The sequence below is a fragment of the Amphiura filiformis genome, chromosome 15 (genome assembly GCF_039555335.1).
Source record: "Amphiura filiformis chromosome 15, Afil_fr2py, whole genome shotgun sequence".
Taxonomy (NCBI): Eukaryota; Metazoa; Echinodermata; class Ophiuroidea; order Amphilepidida; family Amphiuridae; genus Amphiura; species Amphiura filiformis.
Genome location: NC_092642.1, coordinates 17,455,918 through 17,475,627, shown reverse-complemented (window position 1 = coordinate 17,475,627; position 19,710 = coordinate 17,455,918). Strand labels below are relative to the sequence as shown.

Below are 19,710 nucleotides of genomic sequence, written 5' to 3'. Positions count from 1 at the left end.
TCACAGAAGGTGACTTTTGAGTATGGAATTTACAGACACTCTCAATAAAGGGAAAGTTCAACTTGGCTCTTACATAAATATCGATTCTTTGCTCTATTGCACTTTTTTTTACTCACCCTGTACATGAACTTGTGCATTTTTAGTCAATTGTCATCGGAGTGTCGTTGAAACATGCATTCATTATGTCATTTCCCTATTCCTGAAAATAAGAACATTTTCATTTTGAATTACTAAATAATTAATACTACTCGTATAATATAATTAATATCTTCCAAGCTGTTCTGTTCTGAGCTAGACACTTGGCCTGCACTACACTGCGAAAAGCGTGTTTAGGAATTAAACACTTTTCTTGCACCACATTCTAAACATGCTTGATTCCTAAACCCTATAGTGGCAGCCAGCCCTGATATATAGCTACTAACCGCTCCATCTCGGGGCACTTGACGTGATGGGGGTGTGCAGACAGCGCACTGCAAAAAGTGTGTTTAGGAATTAAACACTTTTCTAAACACTATCTTGCACCATGTTTTTAAACATGTTTAAATGCTACACATGTTTAGGAATTTGATGGGTATGTGTTTAGGAATTTAACACATGATGTTTTGGAATTTGACATTGGTTTTTAGGAATAAAACACTTTTCTTGCACCACGTTTCCAGAGGATGATTTAAGCACTTCCCAGCAAGTCTTGCGGTTAGCACAGCTGTGTGAGTGAACATGACACCACTGCCCGCCCACTGCATACACACGTGCATGGTTAAATTTGAATTTGGACAGATATATTTACAATAAAAACGCCTTCAAAAAGTTGGTCGATTTCACATTTTATGTTATCTACAGAAGGTGTGAATTATCCTTCATGCATACATCACTTTAGATCTGAAATCGACCAAGTAATAATGACACACGGGCAATTCTAAAACAACATCTTTTGCACAGAGTTCAATGGGATTTGAAAAGTAAAGTGGCAGTTGAAACTCTAGTGATAACACTTTTACAGTGCATGATGGGGCTTCCTTAAATCATCCTCTGCCACGTTTCTAAACATGTTTGATTCCTAAACACCAATGTCAAATTTCCTAAACACAGCCCATCAAATTCCTAAACATGTGTAGCATTTAAACATGTTTAAAAACATGGTGCAAGATAGTGTTTAGAAAAGTGTTTAATTCCTAAACACACTTTTTGCAGTGTAGGTTCATTCCTATCCATTATTTGATGTTGTCAAACAATTGTTTCTTCTGTCGTCCTCTCTTCCTTTCCCTCCAACTTTTCCTTATATTATCTGGAGTTTTAATGCACTGCCACTTCCTCTGAGGATGTGACCAAGGTAGGTTATCTTTCTGGTCACCAACTCTTCAAGCGGCTGTCTCTACACACCAAGTTCCTAAAAGATACTCCTGTTTGTTTTTTCTCCTTCCAACTGATGTTTAGCATTCTTCTCCAGAACAATATTTCAGCAGCAAGCACCGGTTCTCATTAGTCATAGTCCATCCCTCCAAACCATAAGGAGTACACTCCATATCAATAGTGATCAGTTTCATTTTCAGTTCTCTATCCTTGATGCATTCTTGCTGTGCTGGAGTGGACTTGGCTTTTACTGATCTAATCTGTTCAAACATTGCCTTGGATTTTCCGGCAGTATCAAAGTCTCTGATTTGCGTACATTGCATTACGAGCCATGTTAGCTTGTCTTTTCTGATCCTCCTCTGGATCTCAGCACGCAGTTCCGATGTTTCTGGGTTGGCGTGTTACTTTGCTTGCGGGAGCCTGCTTTCTTCCTCAGCTAGATCAAGTACTTCTTGGCTAATCCATGGATTTTTGTGAACTCTTTTGGCTCTTCCAATTGTTTCCTCAGCGTCAATATGGTTTTGTATGTTACCCACAAGGATTCAGGTTTGGTTTCACTTGAATGTGTGACTTGATGTATTTCGGTTCATCGCTCCATTTCTGAACTGTTGTTCGGTTTCATGCTCAAACTTGGCCTTGATGGTGGGTTCATTCAGCCTCTTAACATTCAGTTTGCATGATCTTCTCTTTGGTTTGGCACATTTTGGCTCCATTCGCATCTTTGCTGCTAGTAGTATGAGATCTGTATCGTAGTCAGCCCAGGGTCCATGACACTCGATTTCCATCTTCTTTTCATGATATAGTCGATCTGATTTCCATGTATTGTATGTTTCTTTTGTGGTGTTTGAAACAAGTAGGCTATTCATGATGGCCATAGTTGTTGGTGCAGTAGAATTCAGCAAGCATGCCCCTTCGCTCAATGTCTTCTGCTAACATATCTAAGGCCACACTTTCCAATTCCACATTCGCTCCAACCTCTTTGGCGTTCATCCCACGCACCCCCACACACGCATCTCCTTTCTTAATCTTGTCCATGAGCTTCCATGGCGAATTGCATCTGTTCATAAAACTCATCAATGCTTGCGTCATTCTGACTGGATGTTGAGGAATAATCCTGCAGGACGGTTATTGGTTTGGGCTTATCAAGAAGTTTTACTGATGAGTCGATCAGAGATGGGATTGTAGTTTTCAAGATTACATGAACTCCATTTTCTTTCTTCCCACTCGGTTTTCCAGAGAACAAGATTTTGGTATCCGGTTGAAAAGATACTTGTCCTTCTTCTCCTTTCCATTTAGTCTCACTGAGGCTAAGAACATCAAGATATAGTCTGCCTCTTGAAGTAGCAGCTCCAGTTTCCATCCAGATTCATAGTTCTTATATTCCATGTTCCTATTTAGAAAACCTTTCCCTTCTTCCCCATCAGGTTGCCATGAGACTGATTGGTAATGCTGCTATCCTTTCCGTAGAATTTGGGGTAACGCCGTCATCATTGGCATTGACCTCTCAGGCTCAACAACCTCATCCTCAGTAGCATCTCGGATGCGTTTGACATAACTGGGAATAAACGTTAACATTCCATATTCAATCAATTTACAATGTCACTAATTTCAAAGTCTAAGCCCTCAACTCAAAATTATGTGTATATAGGGTAACAATAATTATGACTCCTCACACTTTGTTTTTATGTAGCTGCAGGGACTGAAATTACAGTACTATTTTGGGGGATTAAAAAATAATATCCTGTTTTAAATAAAATATAGCTCAATCCTATGGCAATAAAGTGTCAATTTGTAGAAATAGTTACCCAAAACAAGTATAATGTCAGTCTGTGCGCTCTACTTGTTCAAACACATTGTCTATTCTATTTTATAAATTTGAAATAAAATAATAAAATTAAGAGTAAGTCTAATATCTAGCCTATGCTTAAGATTCTGAATACTCGGACTAGTGTCAAGTCTTTGAATACTGCAATTGCTAGAAACGTGCAAAATTTCCTGTTTTCTCTTTTCTGCAAATAATTTTAATTTTAATTTCAACTAAAGAATTATGATTGGTGCTATGTTTCATTTGGTAAAATTGGATAATATACATGTATTTGGTATTCCTAAACAATCAGCTAGTACTGTAAGCTACTGTACTTTTTCTGGAATCGGGGTTAGTTTTGTAAAAAAAAAAGGTTGATTGTTCTAGCATGCACACAAAAGACCCTATTAGGGACCGTGTTCAATATTTACGTGGGACGCGGGGGGGGTTTTAAGAAAATATCTAAATTTGTTAGGGGTCCTGGGGGATCTGATTTTGTTTACTTGAACTTGAGAGGGGATGTTAATTAAGTTTTAAATAGAGAAAAAGCTCCCAAAAAATGGGGACTGAGCTAGGTCGCAAGTTTAATTCGCTAATTTCTTGAGATTTTTTTAAAATTCCGACCCTATGGAAATTTTGATTTTGTTTTTTAAATGAAGACCCAACTGAACTGGACAACTAGATCCAGTTACTATTTATAACACACGGAATAAAGCGATTCTATGATTGAATGTTCTTAGTCATCCAGTAGTTTCAAACAGAGTTTTGGAATTAATCAAGTAGGCCTACTTTGCTACGACGTTGCAGAGCTATAACGTTGCGTCAGGAACCACCAGACTTCATCAGGAGCTATCAGGCTAACGACCCACTGGGCTGGTCCCCGGGGAGGGGGGGCACTTAAAACAAATGACCATACGGGTATGCTCCCCGGAAAGACCCCTTTTGGATTTCGCAGCTCCGAAAGACCCCTATATCTGACCAAAATAGAGCTCCGAAAGACCCTCGATCACTTTGATAATTTTAGATCTAAAAGACCCCAAAATTGCTCATTCTTGATATTTCTATTTTTTCAGGCGATTTTCAACCAAAAAAGCCAAGAAAGACTCTTGATTTTGACTGTTCGCAGCTCCCAAAAGGTCCCCATTTTACTTCGCAGCTCGACCTTTCACGACCGGTACGCCGTCAGCTCCCAAAGACACACCACCTCAAAATTCATGGGGAACATTATAATCTGATAATATACCCCGGTACCCATCAAAATCTTTTGATGTGCCCCCTGGTCTGGTCACGTGATTCAATTTTTGTAACTCGGCCAAGATTCGGCTTTCTGCATGCTGGCGCGCCACCACACCACTCCACGCCACACAGTGTCATCGCCCCGATATCTTCATGGCAGAAATCGCCATGGAATCCACCGCCACGCATGGCCATTTTGTATCGACCTGTTTAATATATAGTTTTGAGTCGCATAATGGGTCGAAGGACATCTGACTAAGGCTACTGACAATAGCCCCGATTAGCTCGGTGACTGACGTTGCTAGTGTGTGAGTCGAGCATTGACGCCATAGGTCATATGCCTTTAGACTACCTTCACGATTGGCCTAACACTGCGTTATATAATTCGGCACATATAAATCAGAATTATAGTCAGTTTTTGACTCAAGACGCAAGCTACTCTCTCAAGACGCAAGCTAACGACTATCATATCTGTTCAAAATATATATTCAAGTGCAAGGAACCACATCTGGTTTCTTTATACGAAATCATTTACGGGAGATATTCATCCCGGTATCCTAAGATTTTCTTCTCATATCAAACTCGTGCATAGCAAATTCACGTGTATCGATCCCGGGTATTTATTTTAGTATCTCTGCTGACAAAGTAATTATTAGCCAGGCGATGTCGGTGTGCGCCATGCATACATAAATTCTCCCAGTCACATATGAAATTTAAAAAAAAGTAAAATTTTAATTTTACTTTTTTTAAAGTTTGACAGAGGCGGGGCGCGGTTCGAACTCACGGCGCACCGCTTTGGATACTCTGTGAGCCTAGCGCCTTAGTCCGATCGGCCACTTGTCTTGTTGGTATCCATCTAAAACTTATTTGAACATATAATCGCAACTTCAATATAGGCCTACCACGTGACAAGCAAAGGCAGAAAATGTACCATATTTTGGAATTTTATTTGCCTAAAAACATTAATGTGTATTATTATATTGTTGAATTCTTAAGCGCATACAGACCATTAATACGAGGGTAGGCCTACTATGATACACATAAATCGGTTTTGATTTCGGCCACGTGCTCTGCAGTACATCGCGTCGGTTGCGAGGTACTCCTCTATTCGCCAAACGCCAAGAGTTTCTAGAATGCTGTTAAAATAAGAAAATTTTTAATTCTAATTTATTGCACATTCTAGGGAAGCGTAGTTACCTTTTTGAAATAACCGAGTGAGAGGGTTTTCAATAAAATATTTTTCCTGTCAAAACTGAAGCATCCTCTGTATAAAAGAAAATATGAATATTAACTGCACATCATATATAACGATTCGTGATACCCAGTCGTGGCACATTTGATGTCGTTTATGAGGCAGAGAATTTTATTTCAATTTTATATACGCCAAAATATTTTTTAATTGAGCGAGAATGGCGATAGAAAAAAAAAACGTTGAAAATTCCATGTAAAAATTACATTAGACCCCGCCAAAGATTACTGTTTCATTTTTATGGTAATCGAATCTTTTATTTCCTGAAATAAATAAAGCTAAATAAGTTTACTTTCAGTCCGATATCACACATTTTTACGGGCTTTCATCACATTGTATATCCAAAACCTATACTAGAACGCCTCTCTCAGATAGTGTAAAAATTATGCACCAATATAGATAAGCAATTGGCTTCATTACTGCCAGGGGAGTAGCCAGGATTCATTGGGGGCTGATTTTGAAAAGGTGGACCTGTTTTGGACTTTTTCCTAAAATTTTGACCAAGAAAGCATAAAGAACCAAATTTTGGCCTTTTTTGACTGAAAAAGCATAAAAAAACCCTGCTTTTTTTCCGCTCGCTACGCTCGCAAAGTGGACCTTTTCGCGCGACTTTATTTAACTTTTCCACCATATTTCACCAGTTTTATCTTCAATATTGCAAATTTTCGCGCACTTCGTGCAAATTTGTACCATGAACTTATTCTGTTGTCAAAAGGTGTTGGATTTACTACGTAACTGAGTAGGTCCATGCCTAAAACCAGCGGGCCGAAAGTCGGGCCAGTGAATGAAATCGATAAAAATATGCGGTTTATAGAAAATAAATAAATAACCTCCAAAAGGGTGAAAATGTTGCTTCAATTGGCTTCATTTGTGCTTTCATTTTGAATTTTTTCCAAATTCTGAGGGCACATCCCCCTCAGACACACACCCCGCGTCACGGTCGCGCAAGCCTGACGGGCAGCGCTGTCGCGCCGCATAACAAATTTCACACAAATTTTGCCCCCCCCCCCTATCAAAATACCCTGGTGCCGCCCCTGGGGGCAGGGGCTGGGGCTGGTACTGGGGCAAGATTATACCGGGCAGGTGCTAGGTGTGCCGGGAGATTCTGGGGGAGCAGATAGGGAGATTCAGGGGAGATTATGGCGAAAATAAGCGCCATCAGCCATCAGCTATTTCACTCAAAACTCATATTAGAATAATATTATAATTAAATAGTGAGGGCGGAATATACAATTTAATTGCATTTAGTCGGGGGTCGGATGGGATATCGCCATTTTACGCCGCCATCCCCATTGGATTAGGCCGTATAAAATTAATGTTTTGGTTCTCGTCCAGAGGATTTTCATGAATTGATGAGGAGGAGGTGTTTTTTTTTTTTTTTTTTTCTTCAATGTAAAATTAGCATTGTAAGGAGTTTTCGGTCTTCTTCAACATTTCTCGAGGAAACGATGAGGCCCTTTTTTTTTTTTTCAAATGTGAGATTCTGAGGGATAAACCCCCTAGAGTACCACAAAAAGACCTGGAAGTGATGCTTGTTCTCTAATAAACTTATTTATATGTATGAAGATTTCATAAATCATTCCAAAGTCTAAAAAATTGAAAAATCTAAAAAAAAAAAAAAAATCTGACAAATCCCAGAAATTGAGGAGGGAGGGACGAGAACCAAAATATTAATTTTACACGGCCTTAACATGAAATCTTCGCAAAACCTCACACAAACAATATTCTAAATGTGCTGTGTGTTTTCAAACTCAAGCAATGTTATTCTAAATCCGTTGGAGTTCGACAACGAACTTCACTCGCGAAAAAAGCCTATAGTGTTGTCTTTGAATGTCAGTAAATTTGAAGCAAAAATGACGGAAACCCGGAGAGATTATAGCCTGCAAAAGGTTCCCAATTTTTTTTAAAGGGGCGGTCAAGGAGGGGGGGGGGGCAAGCGATTTTGGCAGACCAATTTAAGAATATACCACCCCGGGGTACACATAATTATTGTACCACACTTTATAAAGCTATAGGCTAATTGACTAGTAGACCATGATGCAGTCATGTCTACAGTAGAATTCATCTCGACCTTTGCAGGATTTAAACCCCATTAAAAGCTATTAAACCAAGATAACACTCATTGAAGCAGCTCAACTGATTAAATCAGATCTTCTCTGGTTGTGCACAAGTGTCTGTTTTCAATGTGCGACATCGCAATAAAGCTGGTATTATAGCTTCAGTTGGGTAACCGATTATAAAGGAAACGGAGACCTGCTTTTTGTTAACCAGCATTCTTCAAAATGAGCAACATAATGATTGTTGACTTAACACGGTTTGGAAATAATTTCTTCATATTTTTGGTGTTATCTGTCGTTTACATATCCTTCCTAAAACACAAAAGTGCGACCCTCTCCAAACATCTAAATTAGCTAAAAATTTAGGACATGTTACAAAACTATATTTTCTAGAACCTATTTAGAATAGTTTAAATGTAGCTTTTACCGTTTTTTTGTGGCATCCTTCAGAAGTGAGCGGTCCGATACCAATATTTTCGGTCAAATCTCCATTCAATTAACACGGGGAGTTGGCTATATAGCTATGCCTTGCCCTCACTCATATTTTACAAAAGTGCGACCATTTCTGAACATCTAAGGGGTGGTGCAATAATTATGTGTACCCCCGGGGGGTGAATTATAGGGGGGCAAAGATTTTTGGCAGGCCAAAAGGGGGGCAAGCATTTTTGGCAGGTCGAAAGGGGGGAGTCAAGCGATTTTTGGCAGGTCGAAAGGGGGGGCAAGCAAATTTTTGGCACAGATATTTTGGGCACCGTTTACGCCCTAAGGCGTAGGAAAACGTTACGAACACGTTCAAATATGCAAAATTTCGCTGCGCTCGCTTTATATGTTAAGACAATTTAAGGTTTTAAATTCGGGTTCCCCAAAATCTTGCATGTGTAAGGGGGGGGCAAAGGTTTTTGGCACGTCGAAAGGGGGGGCAAAGGTTTTTGGCACGGCCAAAGGGGGGCAAGCGATTTTTGGCAGACCATTTTGAGAATTCACCCCCCGGGTACACATAATTATTGCACCACCCCTAACCTAGCTGTAATTTTAGGTCATGTTAGAGAAATATATTTGCTAGAAGTTTTGGAGAATAAATAAAATATTGGCTGGTTATTTTCACACAGTGATGTTAACTAGGCAAGTGTCCATTCTTCCAACATGCATCATTTGTAGAGGTCACGCGTCAATGGTGAGAGAGTGTTACGCTGGCGAAGTTACGTAATAATCGGATTAACTACCATAGCAATAGGTGAAAACAATTTTGAATATACCGCGCTTCACTGATACGTTCATGCGGTACCTCTTCATTGAACCATATCATGCTGATTACTTGCACCTGTAAGATTAGTATCTTTGAAAAGACCAGTAGGCCTATTGTATTCAATCTATTATTGCAGACATATACACAGGTGATGAGTGTAACCTGCTTGTAGTGCAGCGCGATATGTTCAAAATTGTTTTCACCTATTGCTATGGTAATTAATCCGATTAATTACGTAACTTCGCCAGCGTATTGTGTATAGGAAAACGGACAGTAACTGCAGTATGAGCTAGTATGCTCCAGACTTCATTCACCTTGATTCACGAAATTCGAAACACGGTGCATGACGTCACTTCATCAATATTAATAACCCTCTCTACCTGGTGCCGAAAAGTGCTTTCCTTAAAAATAAATACGAGACCACCGCGCTAAAAACATAATATTAATAAAGCAGAACGGTTTTGGACGTAAATTGTACACCAAACCTTGTCTGTTTACTATACAAGCAACAATTTGGAGTTTGTTATATAGGTGAGACAAGTTAACTTCAAAAGTGACATGTACCGGTACTAGTACTAGTGATGATATACATTATTGTCCCCATACAATCGTGCATTATATTACATGCATAATATTATTATGATTTAATCAATGCTAAATTTTTAAATGATATATTAAAGCTTATCATTGCTCGAGGAGTGTAGCCAGTGCAGAGTCCGAAATAAGGAAAATATGGAGTTGGTTGTCCCCAAAATGTGTCATATTTACGAGGTAAAATAAAGTGGTTGTCCAGAGGATAAGTACATATCCCATTATGGTTGTCATGTCCCCACAGTGATTTTTGGACAAGAGGACAAGAGGATAAGTGCTTATTTCGAATACTGAGTGTAGCCAAGAACAGTTGTACTTGTAGTAACTACAAATTTCGAACGTTTGAGGACTTGTTCTCAAGTTGTAGAAGGTGCCATAGGGTGTCTTCAGTGTTACATGTAATTATTTTCATTTTAAATGTCGCAAAATATTAATATTGACAATAATTAACAACCTGTTTCACCTCTCCATATATTCATACATTGCTCACCTGTGTTTTCATATCATATTTTGTGGTGAAAAATGATTAAAAAGGTGTAATTTGCAATCATTTTTGGAGCAACGATTTCTTCAGTACCGGCGGCTAAGTGTGTATGTGAATGCACATTAAACACATACAAACACATACACAGCCCCTGCTGGAACGCCCCGTCGGAGCGGGGAGTTTCAATTATTGGAACTGAGCCAAGAATTAATTGCTCACCGATAGCTAGCTTCACATTCTAGGTTAGAGAATAGAGACCACTGCATTCAAAATCTAGTCAGATTCCCTGAAGCATGTATACATCCATCGAATGTGTGTCATCGACATCGCCATCGGTAGGCATTCATGATCATCATGATCACAAAATTAAAAAACTTTTAAAAAAAACCTTAAACTTAAAAAATGAGGGGTTAACCATATCTGTAGGTCAAAAATCAGCAAAGTTATGGGCAAATGTCTGTTTTTAAAGAACTGCATTTTTCTGCGGCCATCATTGACAATGCCTTTATTGACTGAAGGCAAGTATAATGGCTAATGGCATGCATCATTTTTCACCCCGGCACGGCGATCCGTTTTACACAAAGGCAATTTTATTTGATGAAATCTAACTATCAGTGCACTGCATAATGACTTCTGTATCAATGATAAAGTACCAGCACTTTTTAGACTCTCCAAGTTTCTGGTTTCAAAATTTCAAAATTTTGTATTTCCCTATGGGATTACACAGTAAACATGGTAAAGCCATTTACTGTGGTCGTAACTTTTTGAGTTGAACGTCACCCTCTATAATAAGCAATGTGGACATTACATGGATCGAATCCATGGGTACCTACAGTCACTGAGGGCCGATGACACACATTCGATCTGGGTGTATGTGGATATGCCTATCATTGCACAGCGTCATCATCTCTATATCTTTGTGTCAAAAATTGCTGTGATAGTACGGCGAGTCCTCTCGTTTTTCAACAGCTACGCATGGCGATTTTGTTTTTAAGATAGGTAGATTTGTTGTCAGGAAAAACCCAGGTTTTGTTTTCAATACACTAACTGGAAATTCAATACACTAATCAGCGGCAATTGCTGTTTGCTGTGGATATATTTTACTGCATTTTCAGTGTAACGATTTTTAAATCGCACATTAAAAATGTGATATATTCAACTGTTTGAGAATTACAATCATATAAAAGGAACATTCAGCTCAGATCCACGTGCTGTGTAGAATATTAAATCACAAGCCTATAATACAATGCACATATCGAGACACTATGCAACTTTCTTTATCTGCATCAATAATAGAATATTGATTTAAATAGAATTGAATACAAGTAAGATATACAGTATGTATATTATAGGGCAAGGACTACAACTACTGCACTGGAAATTTTTATTCAACACAGACAAAAGTTGTGGAGTTACAGTCGAAAATGAGGGAAAACCAAATGATCAATAAATCAATAACTACTTGCCTTGAGTTGCTGAATTTTCAGTGCAGTAGTTGTAGTCCATGCCCCTATAATAAACATATCTTACTTGTCACCAAGGTGCTATAATTTTTGAGAAAAATGCAATCAAGTTTACAACACTGTATTGACTTATTCTGAGGGAATTACTGCAATGTAAACAAACCAACTCATGGCCATGGACATGGTGTACTGGTTTTCACTGTACCTGTTTTCCATGGGTGACTATAGGAACCCATGCAGTGGCGTAGCTGGGATTTTTCCAGGGGGGGGGAAGGCCGGTATGGGGCGGGGCCCAAATCAAAAATTTTGTTGAAAAGGTTGACCCTATGTTTTTTCCGGTGGTTTGAAAAAGTGAAGTATATAGTACCATTTTTCCTTCCTCTCCCTTTTTCCTCTCTCCCTCATTTGATCTTCATGTAAAGCATGACACCATCATGACCGTGTAAAGCAATGGAAGTTCAGAAGTAAACACAGCCGATCACGACAGGCGATTGCAACCAAAATGTTGGTAAAATTACACTTCAGCAAAATCTTAGACTGTCCAAAATAAGCAAATCTTGCTCAAAAGATACAGTTGACTCATCGAAATAACTTTCATCGAAATTTCAACATTAGCAGAATTAAATAACCTCCAGTGTAAAAAAATTGCACCTCTGTCCGACCGAAAAACCATAGCAAAGCACTCTAGCATTGAATGCGTAAAGTAGTTCTATCGTGTGCAAATTCGAAGCTAGTAGAGATCTCGAGTAAGCTTCTCAGGGCGATCTTTTTGTTTAGTCCACCTGAGTTTAATAGATGGTTAAAATTACGAATTTATAAATAAAACATAATTGCCAAACTTGTCAAAATATTGAAGAAAATGTGCCCCCCCAAAAAAAAACATCGGAAAAGTGCACAATTCAATTCAATTCCCATTCAAAGGCATGGGAACTGAAAGTCCATATAAAGACTAGCCAAGCCTCAGAATAAGCAGATCTGGACCAGGAGCCACACATTTGGAAAAAGCAGCTCCTGGTCCTGTGATTATCTAGTGAAGCAGGGGCCATTTCAAGAGTCATTTAATTTCAATTGTACACAAAATACAATTAAAACCTGCTTTAACTACCAGGCTCTATTTATTAAAAAAATGTAGAGCCTGGTTCATATGATTTTGGTGTGGACCAGGAGCCATAATTTTATGACCATTGGGTAAATGGCTCCTGATGCCTGCTTATTTTGAAGCTTGAGACTAGCACTTCCCTGCTTCAAGGGAGCATTTAGCTGCCACTTGTGTATAGAAAATGAAGTTAGGAAAATTAGATGTTAATTGTTAAGTTCCATTTTATTTACCATGAAAGTGTTTGCTTTAAACAATCATGTACCTTAAAAACATTTTATCAGAGAAAAGCTTGTTAATTATTCACCCAGATAAATACCATAGGGCTCATGTCACAGCAAAAGCTGGTCAGAAAATGTAGTATTTTTGGTCAAGCACCAGCACTTATTGCAGTAAAACTTTACTTCTATTTCAGTTCTTCTGCCTTCCATCAATGACAAGCTTAATGGTTAACACTACATACATGTAGGAAATCCAGCTAGAGACCAACGTGAAGGGGTTGTCTTGTCAGCTTCTTCACTTGAAAAAAAAAACCTCCAGATTTTTCCATAGTGGATCTGAGGTGGGCACTGTAACTTATAAACTCAACCATGTGTAATGAAAAAAGAACAAAGGAAGCTAGATATTTGAAAGTATTCAATTGTAAATTTTGTAGAATCAACCTCCATGCATTTGATAGATGGAAAACCCATGTTGACAGACATATTATAAAATATATACGTGCTTATAACAGGAACAAGTGCGTGTGTTGTCAAAAAACCATGACAAATATTGGTGCCCATGAAAGATATTTGACAATTCCTAAGAGGTTATTTCACAAATCATGTAAAGAGTGTTTACAAAGCTTCATAAATATCAAAGTACATAACAAGACTCGCACCAAAGAGAAACCTCATCCGTGTGAGTATTGTCAGAAAAGTTTTGCACTGAATGGCGATCTGAAAAGACATATCAGAATTCACACAAAAGAGAAACCATATCAGTGTGACATTTGTCAGAAGTGTTTTACACAGACTAATCATCTGAAACGCCACATCATGACACACTCCAAAGAGAAACTTTATCAGTGTGACTTTTGTCAGAAATGGTTTGCACTGAATAGCGATTTGAAATGTCACATCAGAACTCACACCAAAGAGAAACTGTATCAGTGTGACTTTTGTCAGAAGTGTTTTGGACAGTATAGTCAACTGAAACGACACATCATAATTCACACCAAAGACACACCTCATCAGTGTGTGTTTTGTCAGAAATGGTTTGCAGTGAATAGTGATCTGAAACGTCACATCAGAACTCACACCAAAGAGAAACCGTATCAGTGTGACTTTTGTCAGAAGTGTTTTTGCATGCCAGAGTAGTCATTTGACACGACAAAAGTGAAACCTTACCAGTGTGAGTTTTGTCAGAAATGTTTTGCGCAAAATGGCCAATTGAAACGACACATCGTACAAGTTCACACTAAAGAGAAACCTTACCAGTGTGAGTTTTGTCAGAAATGTTTTGCACAGAATGGTGATCTGAAAAGACACACCAGAATTCACACCAAGGATTGGAAAGGACACATCAAAGATAAACCATATAAATGTGAGTTTTGTCAGAAATGTTTTGCATTGAATGGTGATCTGAAAAGACACATTAGAACGCACACCAAAGAGAAACCGTATCAGTGTGAGTTTTGTGAGAAATGTTTTGCAGATAGTAGAACACTTAAAGATCACATCAGAACTCATACCAAAGAGAAGCCTTATCAATGTGAACATTGTCAGAAATGTTTTGCCACTAATAGTGCACTTAAACAACACATGATAACCCATACCAAAGAGAAACCTTTTGAATGTGAACATTGTCAGAAATGTTTTGCACGGAAAAGTGCACTTAAAGATCACATAAGAATTCATACCAAAGAGAAGCCTTATCAATGTAAACATTGTCAGAAATGTTTTGCCACTAATAGTACACTTAAACAACACATGACAACTCATACGAAAGAGTATCAGTGAATATTGTAAGAAATGTTTGCACTGAATCGTGTGATCTGAAAAGAAACATAAATCACACCAGAGAGAAATTTATCAATGTAAGTTTTGTCAACGTTTTTGGACTGAATGGTGATCTGGATAGCCTGTTGAATGTGAATATTGTTAGAAATGTTTTTAACTTAAAGGACAGATCCGAACTCATATTAAAGAGAAACCTGATCAGTGTGAGTTATGTCAGAAATATTTGACTAGCCATTGATGTCAAATTGGCCCATGTGAAAGCCCTATACGACTCCAATCCCTGGACTGTAAGCTTTGCAATAAAAACATACTAAACGTTTGTTTTGTAAACAGATAATACTCTGATTATTTATGGATGAAAACTAAGGAAATGCTATCAATGAAATAATCAATATATTAAACATACCGTACATTTTGTTTTGTCAACGATGAAAATCCGTTCACAAAGAAAGTTTTATGACCTATATTATTTGACATTAAACTACATTTTTAAGCGTTTGGTGGTGCTTGACCGTGCTTCATAGCCGTATCTACCTTGTGTTTCTTGTAAATTCTGTGGATTTGCTACAAGAGGCCATTGACATTTGATTCACCGCTCTTGATGTGTGCTTTCAAATGACACCAAAACCTTAGATGTAGCACGTATCTTTCATGAGTAATGACATTTTATGAACCAAAGTGACCGCGCAGAGCTGAGGACCCAATAGGCCGATCCCCGGGACGCGACTTGTAAAATATATGCGATCAGATTGTGCAAAAACTCCTATTCAATGTATTCACAAATACATTGTTTCACATGATTTATTTAGACAGTCTGGTTATTAAATTGAAGTACAGCTAATTTAATCAGTATTAGACCTGGTTTAGATAGTAGGCCTACACATGTATGATTGTGTGCATTCACAATTCATGCATTGCACGAACTCATACCAAAGAGACATCCGATTTAAATGGATATAAAAATATTGAAGCAGTTAGTTTTTTTATATATGGTTAATCTGCAAAGAAATCAAGGGATTATGATCTCCATTTCGCTTGATTGAGTGACCTAGCGGGCGAATTGGGGGGGTACCACGAGGGATGGGTGCACTATGTCATACCATGGAAGTAATACACATGGAAGCTGGTCAAATACTACATCAAAGTGAGTATCATACTTGCCGCGATACTGAACAAAAGCAGTACAGTTGAAAGTGGAACAATTGAGTCATCGCATGGTCAACGTGTACCATGTCTAAAATCAAAGTTCCCGCTTAAAAATCAATAGCAGTACGAGGTAGTGTACTAAGTCCTGACAATGGGCTGTGTTATATTACCGCAGTGCATGACTAGTTTTATGAACACAAACCGATTTTATAAAATCCCTACGTAATGGTCAGAATGTTTGTTTGTTTGTTTGTTTGTTTACCCAGGTTGGTCCGTGAGGAACACATGCTAATCCATGGAAAACCATGGACCGTTCCAAGCTCATACAAATGCACAAGCCTGGATAGCCAGTGTAGGCTAATATATGCATGCTATCAGTTTAATTTATACAATTTTATTAAAAGTATGTAATTATGTGAAAACCTACCGATTAAATGTATATATATGCTAGACTTTCAGATAGCAGTTTTAAAACAGAAAATGAAATGAAATACAATTTATTTTACATAAAATGTAAAGATAATACCCGACTCTGGAACATTCTGGTCAACAGCAATTTCGGGCAGCCCAGGCACACAAATAGATCGCGGATTTATTTTATAATGTAAAGCATGTGCCAAGTGCGCATATCAGTTATTACCGCTAATTAGCGGTTTAGACGTAAATGCATGATTTGCAATATTTTGAAGTTTAAGAAAATCTGTAAGTACAGGGTAGAAATCGATATTTTGAATGGATTTCTGTAATTATGGATTACAAATCTAACATCCCTGTCACTTTTTTCCGAATAAAAACAACATACTTGAAACATAATCAAGAAAAACACGATTTTTGCTCAAAATAATAAACCTGTAAATAAACGAACTGGCAATAAAGGCGGCAAGTCTGATCCACATCAAAGACACGATGACTACATTGTTATCACAATAGCTTAATACGTACCCTCCATTTCGTCGACGGGTCCTTAAAGAACTTTAGCAAAATTACCCTCGATTAGAGAAAAGCGAGGGTAATTAATTTTGTTTCACTGGTTTCATTTTCTGATATTGGATTTCATAATTTGATCTTATATACCTAGACACCTGCTGATGTTTGACCTTTTGCATGTCAACACATTTGGAGGTCAGTTGGGCAGGGGAGTTAGTTTCAGGGCTGGAATTGCCAGAGGGCATATAGTATGGCGACCCAAGTGAAGTCCAGCTGGTTAGGATGACAGATTGACCACTGTGTTTTTAAGACTAACTTTCATGCTCATGGCAATTGCCATGGCAACTGGCTGTCAAAGCTGAAAACATTTGAAGAAAGCATGGATTCAAATGTTTTAAGGATATGTACATGAAATGCTATAGAATGTTACGTAAATAATTCAATAGGTGTTGGATCGACCAGCTTCCATGTCTCTTACTTCCATGGTCATACGCAGTTGATATGTTGAGCTAGAGTTACAGAAGTGTTTTGCACTGAATGGTGAACTGAAACACATCAGAATTTACACCAGAGAGAAACCAAATCAGTGGAACTTTGTCAGAACTGGTTTGCACAGAAAAGTTACTCTGAAACGTCACAGAAGTCACATCAAAAAGAAACCATATCAGTGTAACTTGGTCAGAAGTGGTTACAGCTAGTGCACTGAAAAACAAATCGGAATTTAAACCAAAGATACTCTTAGTCTCGCCACACTTTACCCAAAATAGTCTGGAACAAGAACTTACAGCATGGGTTACATTATCATGGGTGGAATCATGACATGGTTGTGGCTAATGTAGATTGTACAGTATTTTTGGACGTGTGATGTGATGACTTTTGTCAGAAATGTTTTGCACTGATAGTGATTTGAAAGTCACTTCGTTCAAAGAGAAACCACAAGCATGATTGGCATTTTACAGTGCACTGAAAACAAATCGGAATTTAAACCAAAGATACTCTTTATCATCTAGTTTCACCACACTTTACCCAAAATAGTCTGGAATAAGAACTAACAACATGGGTTACATTATCATGGGTGGAATCATGACATGATTGTGGCTAATGTAGATTTTTTATTGTACAGTAATTTTGGACGTGCATGACTAATTGCTGTAAATTTTTACTTCTATTTCAGTGGTTCTGCCTTGACATGCTAATGGTTAACACTACATTGATAAATCCACGGATGAAGGGATTGTCTTGCCAGCTACTTTACCGGACTTGTAAAATGTAGATTTTTTTACATCTTGAGGATCTGAGGTGGGCGCAGTAACTTCCAAAGCTCTAAACTTTGAATACATCTTCTCATGATAATTATTATGGTCATAAACACAACCATGTTTCATATTAAAAAAAGAAGAAAGGAAGCCAGACATTTGAAAGTGTTCACTTGTAAATTTTGTACAATCAACCTCCATTCATTTGATAGATGGAAAACCCATGTTGACAGACATATTATAAAATATATCCGTGCTTATAACAGGAAAAAGTGTGTGTGTTGTCAAAAAACCTTGACAAATATTGGTGTCCATGAAAGACATTTGAAAATTCCCAAGAGGATATTTGACAAATCATGTACAGAGTGTTTGCAAGGCTTCATAAATATCAAAGTACATAACAAAATTCGCACCAAAGAGAAACCTCATCAGTGTGAGTTTTGTCAGAAATGTTTTGCAATGAATAGTAATTTGAAAAGACACATCAGAATTCACACAAAAGAGAAACCATATCAGTGTGACTTTTGCCAGAAGAGTTTTGGACAGAATAGTCAACTAAAACGACACATCATAATTCACACAAAAGAGAAACCATATCAGTGTGACATTTGTCAGAAGAGTTTTGCACTGACTAATCATCTGAAACGCCACACCATGACACACTCCAAAGAGAAACCTTATCAGTGTGACTTCTGTCAGAAATGTTTTGCACTGAATAGTTATTTGAAATCTCACATCAGAACTCACACCAAAGAAAAACCGTATCAGTGTGACTTTTGTCAGAAGTGTTTTGCACGGTATATTCAACTGAAACGACACATAATACACTCCAAAGACACATCCCATCAGTGTGTCTTTTGTCAGAAATGTTTTGCAGTGAATAGTGATCTGAAATGTCACATCAGAACTCACACCAAAGAAAAACCGTATCAGTGTGACTTTTGTCAGAAATGTTTTGCACAGAGTAGTCATTTGACAGAACACATACAAATTCACACCAGAGAGAAACCTTACCAGTGTGAGTTTTGTCAGAAATGTTTTGCGCATAATGATTATCTGAAAAAACACATACGAATTCACACCAAAGAGAAACCTTACCAGTGTGAGTTGTGTCAGAAATGTTTTGCGCAGAATAGCCAATTGACACGACATATACAAATTCACACCAAAGAGAAACCTTACCAGTGTGACTTTTGTCAGGAATGTTTTGCAGATAGTAGAACACTTAAAAATCACACCAGGACTCATACCAAAGAGAAGCCTTATCAATGTGAACATTGTCAGAGATGTTTTGCCACTGTTAGTACACTTAAACTACACATTATAACTCACACCAAAGAGAAACCTTACCAGTGTGAATTTTGTCAGAAATTTTTTGCGCATAATGATTATCTGAAAAAACACATACGAATTCACACCAAAGAGAAACCTTACCAGTGTGAGTTGTGTCAGAAATGTTTTGCGCAGAATAGCCAATTGAGACGACACATACAAATTCACACCAAAGTGAAACCTTACCAGTGTGAGTTTTGTCAGAAATTTTTTGCAGATAATAGATCACTTAAAAATCACATCAGGACTCATACTTAAGAGAAGCCTTATCAATGTGAACATTGTCAGAAATGTTTTGCCACTGTTAGTACACTTAAACAACACATAGCTCATACCAAAGAGAAACCTTATGAATGTGAACATTGTCAGAAATGTTTTGCACGGAATAGTGAACTTAAACGACATATCATAACTCACACCAAAGAGTAACCTTATCAAGGAATAATGTAAGAAATGATTTGCAGTGAATAGTG

At 37.9% G+C, this 19,710-nt stretch overlaps 1 protein-coding gene across 2 annotated transcripts; it reads left to right on the top strand.

The window, feature by feature from the left end:
• Positions 1-9,346: 9,346 nt before the first annotated feature.
• On the top strand, positions 9,347-19,710 carry LOC140171342 (uncharacterized). 2 transcript variants are annotated; one of them, XM_072194580.1, is made up of 3 exons: positions 9,358-9,473; positions 12,992-13,138; positions 17,824-19,710. In XM_072194580.1, exon 3 carries the CDS (start codon positions 17,996-17,998, stop codon positions 19,493-19,495), a length of 1,500 nt encoding a protein of 499 aa, XP_072050681.1. In that variant the 5' UTR covers positions 9,358-9,473; positions 12,992-13,138; positions 17,824-17,995; the 3' UTR covers positions 19,496-19,710. The 2 variants fall into 2 exon arrangements, with proteins under 2 accessions (XP_072050682.1, XP_072050681.1); XM_072194581.1 differs by lacking the exon at positions 12,992-13,138 and having other exon boundaries at positions 9,347-9,473.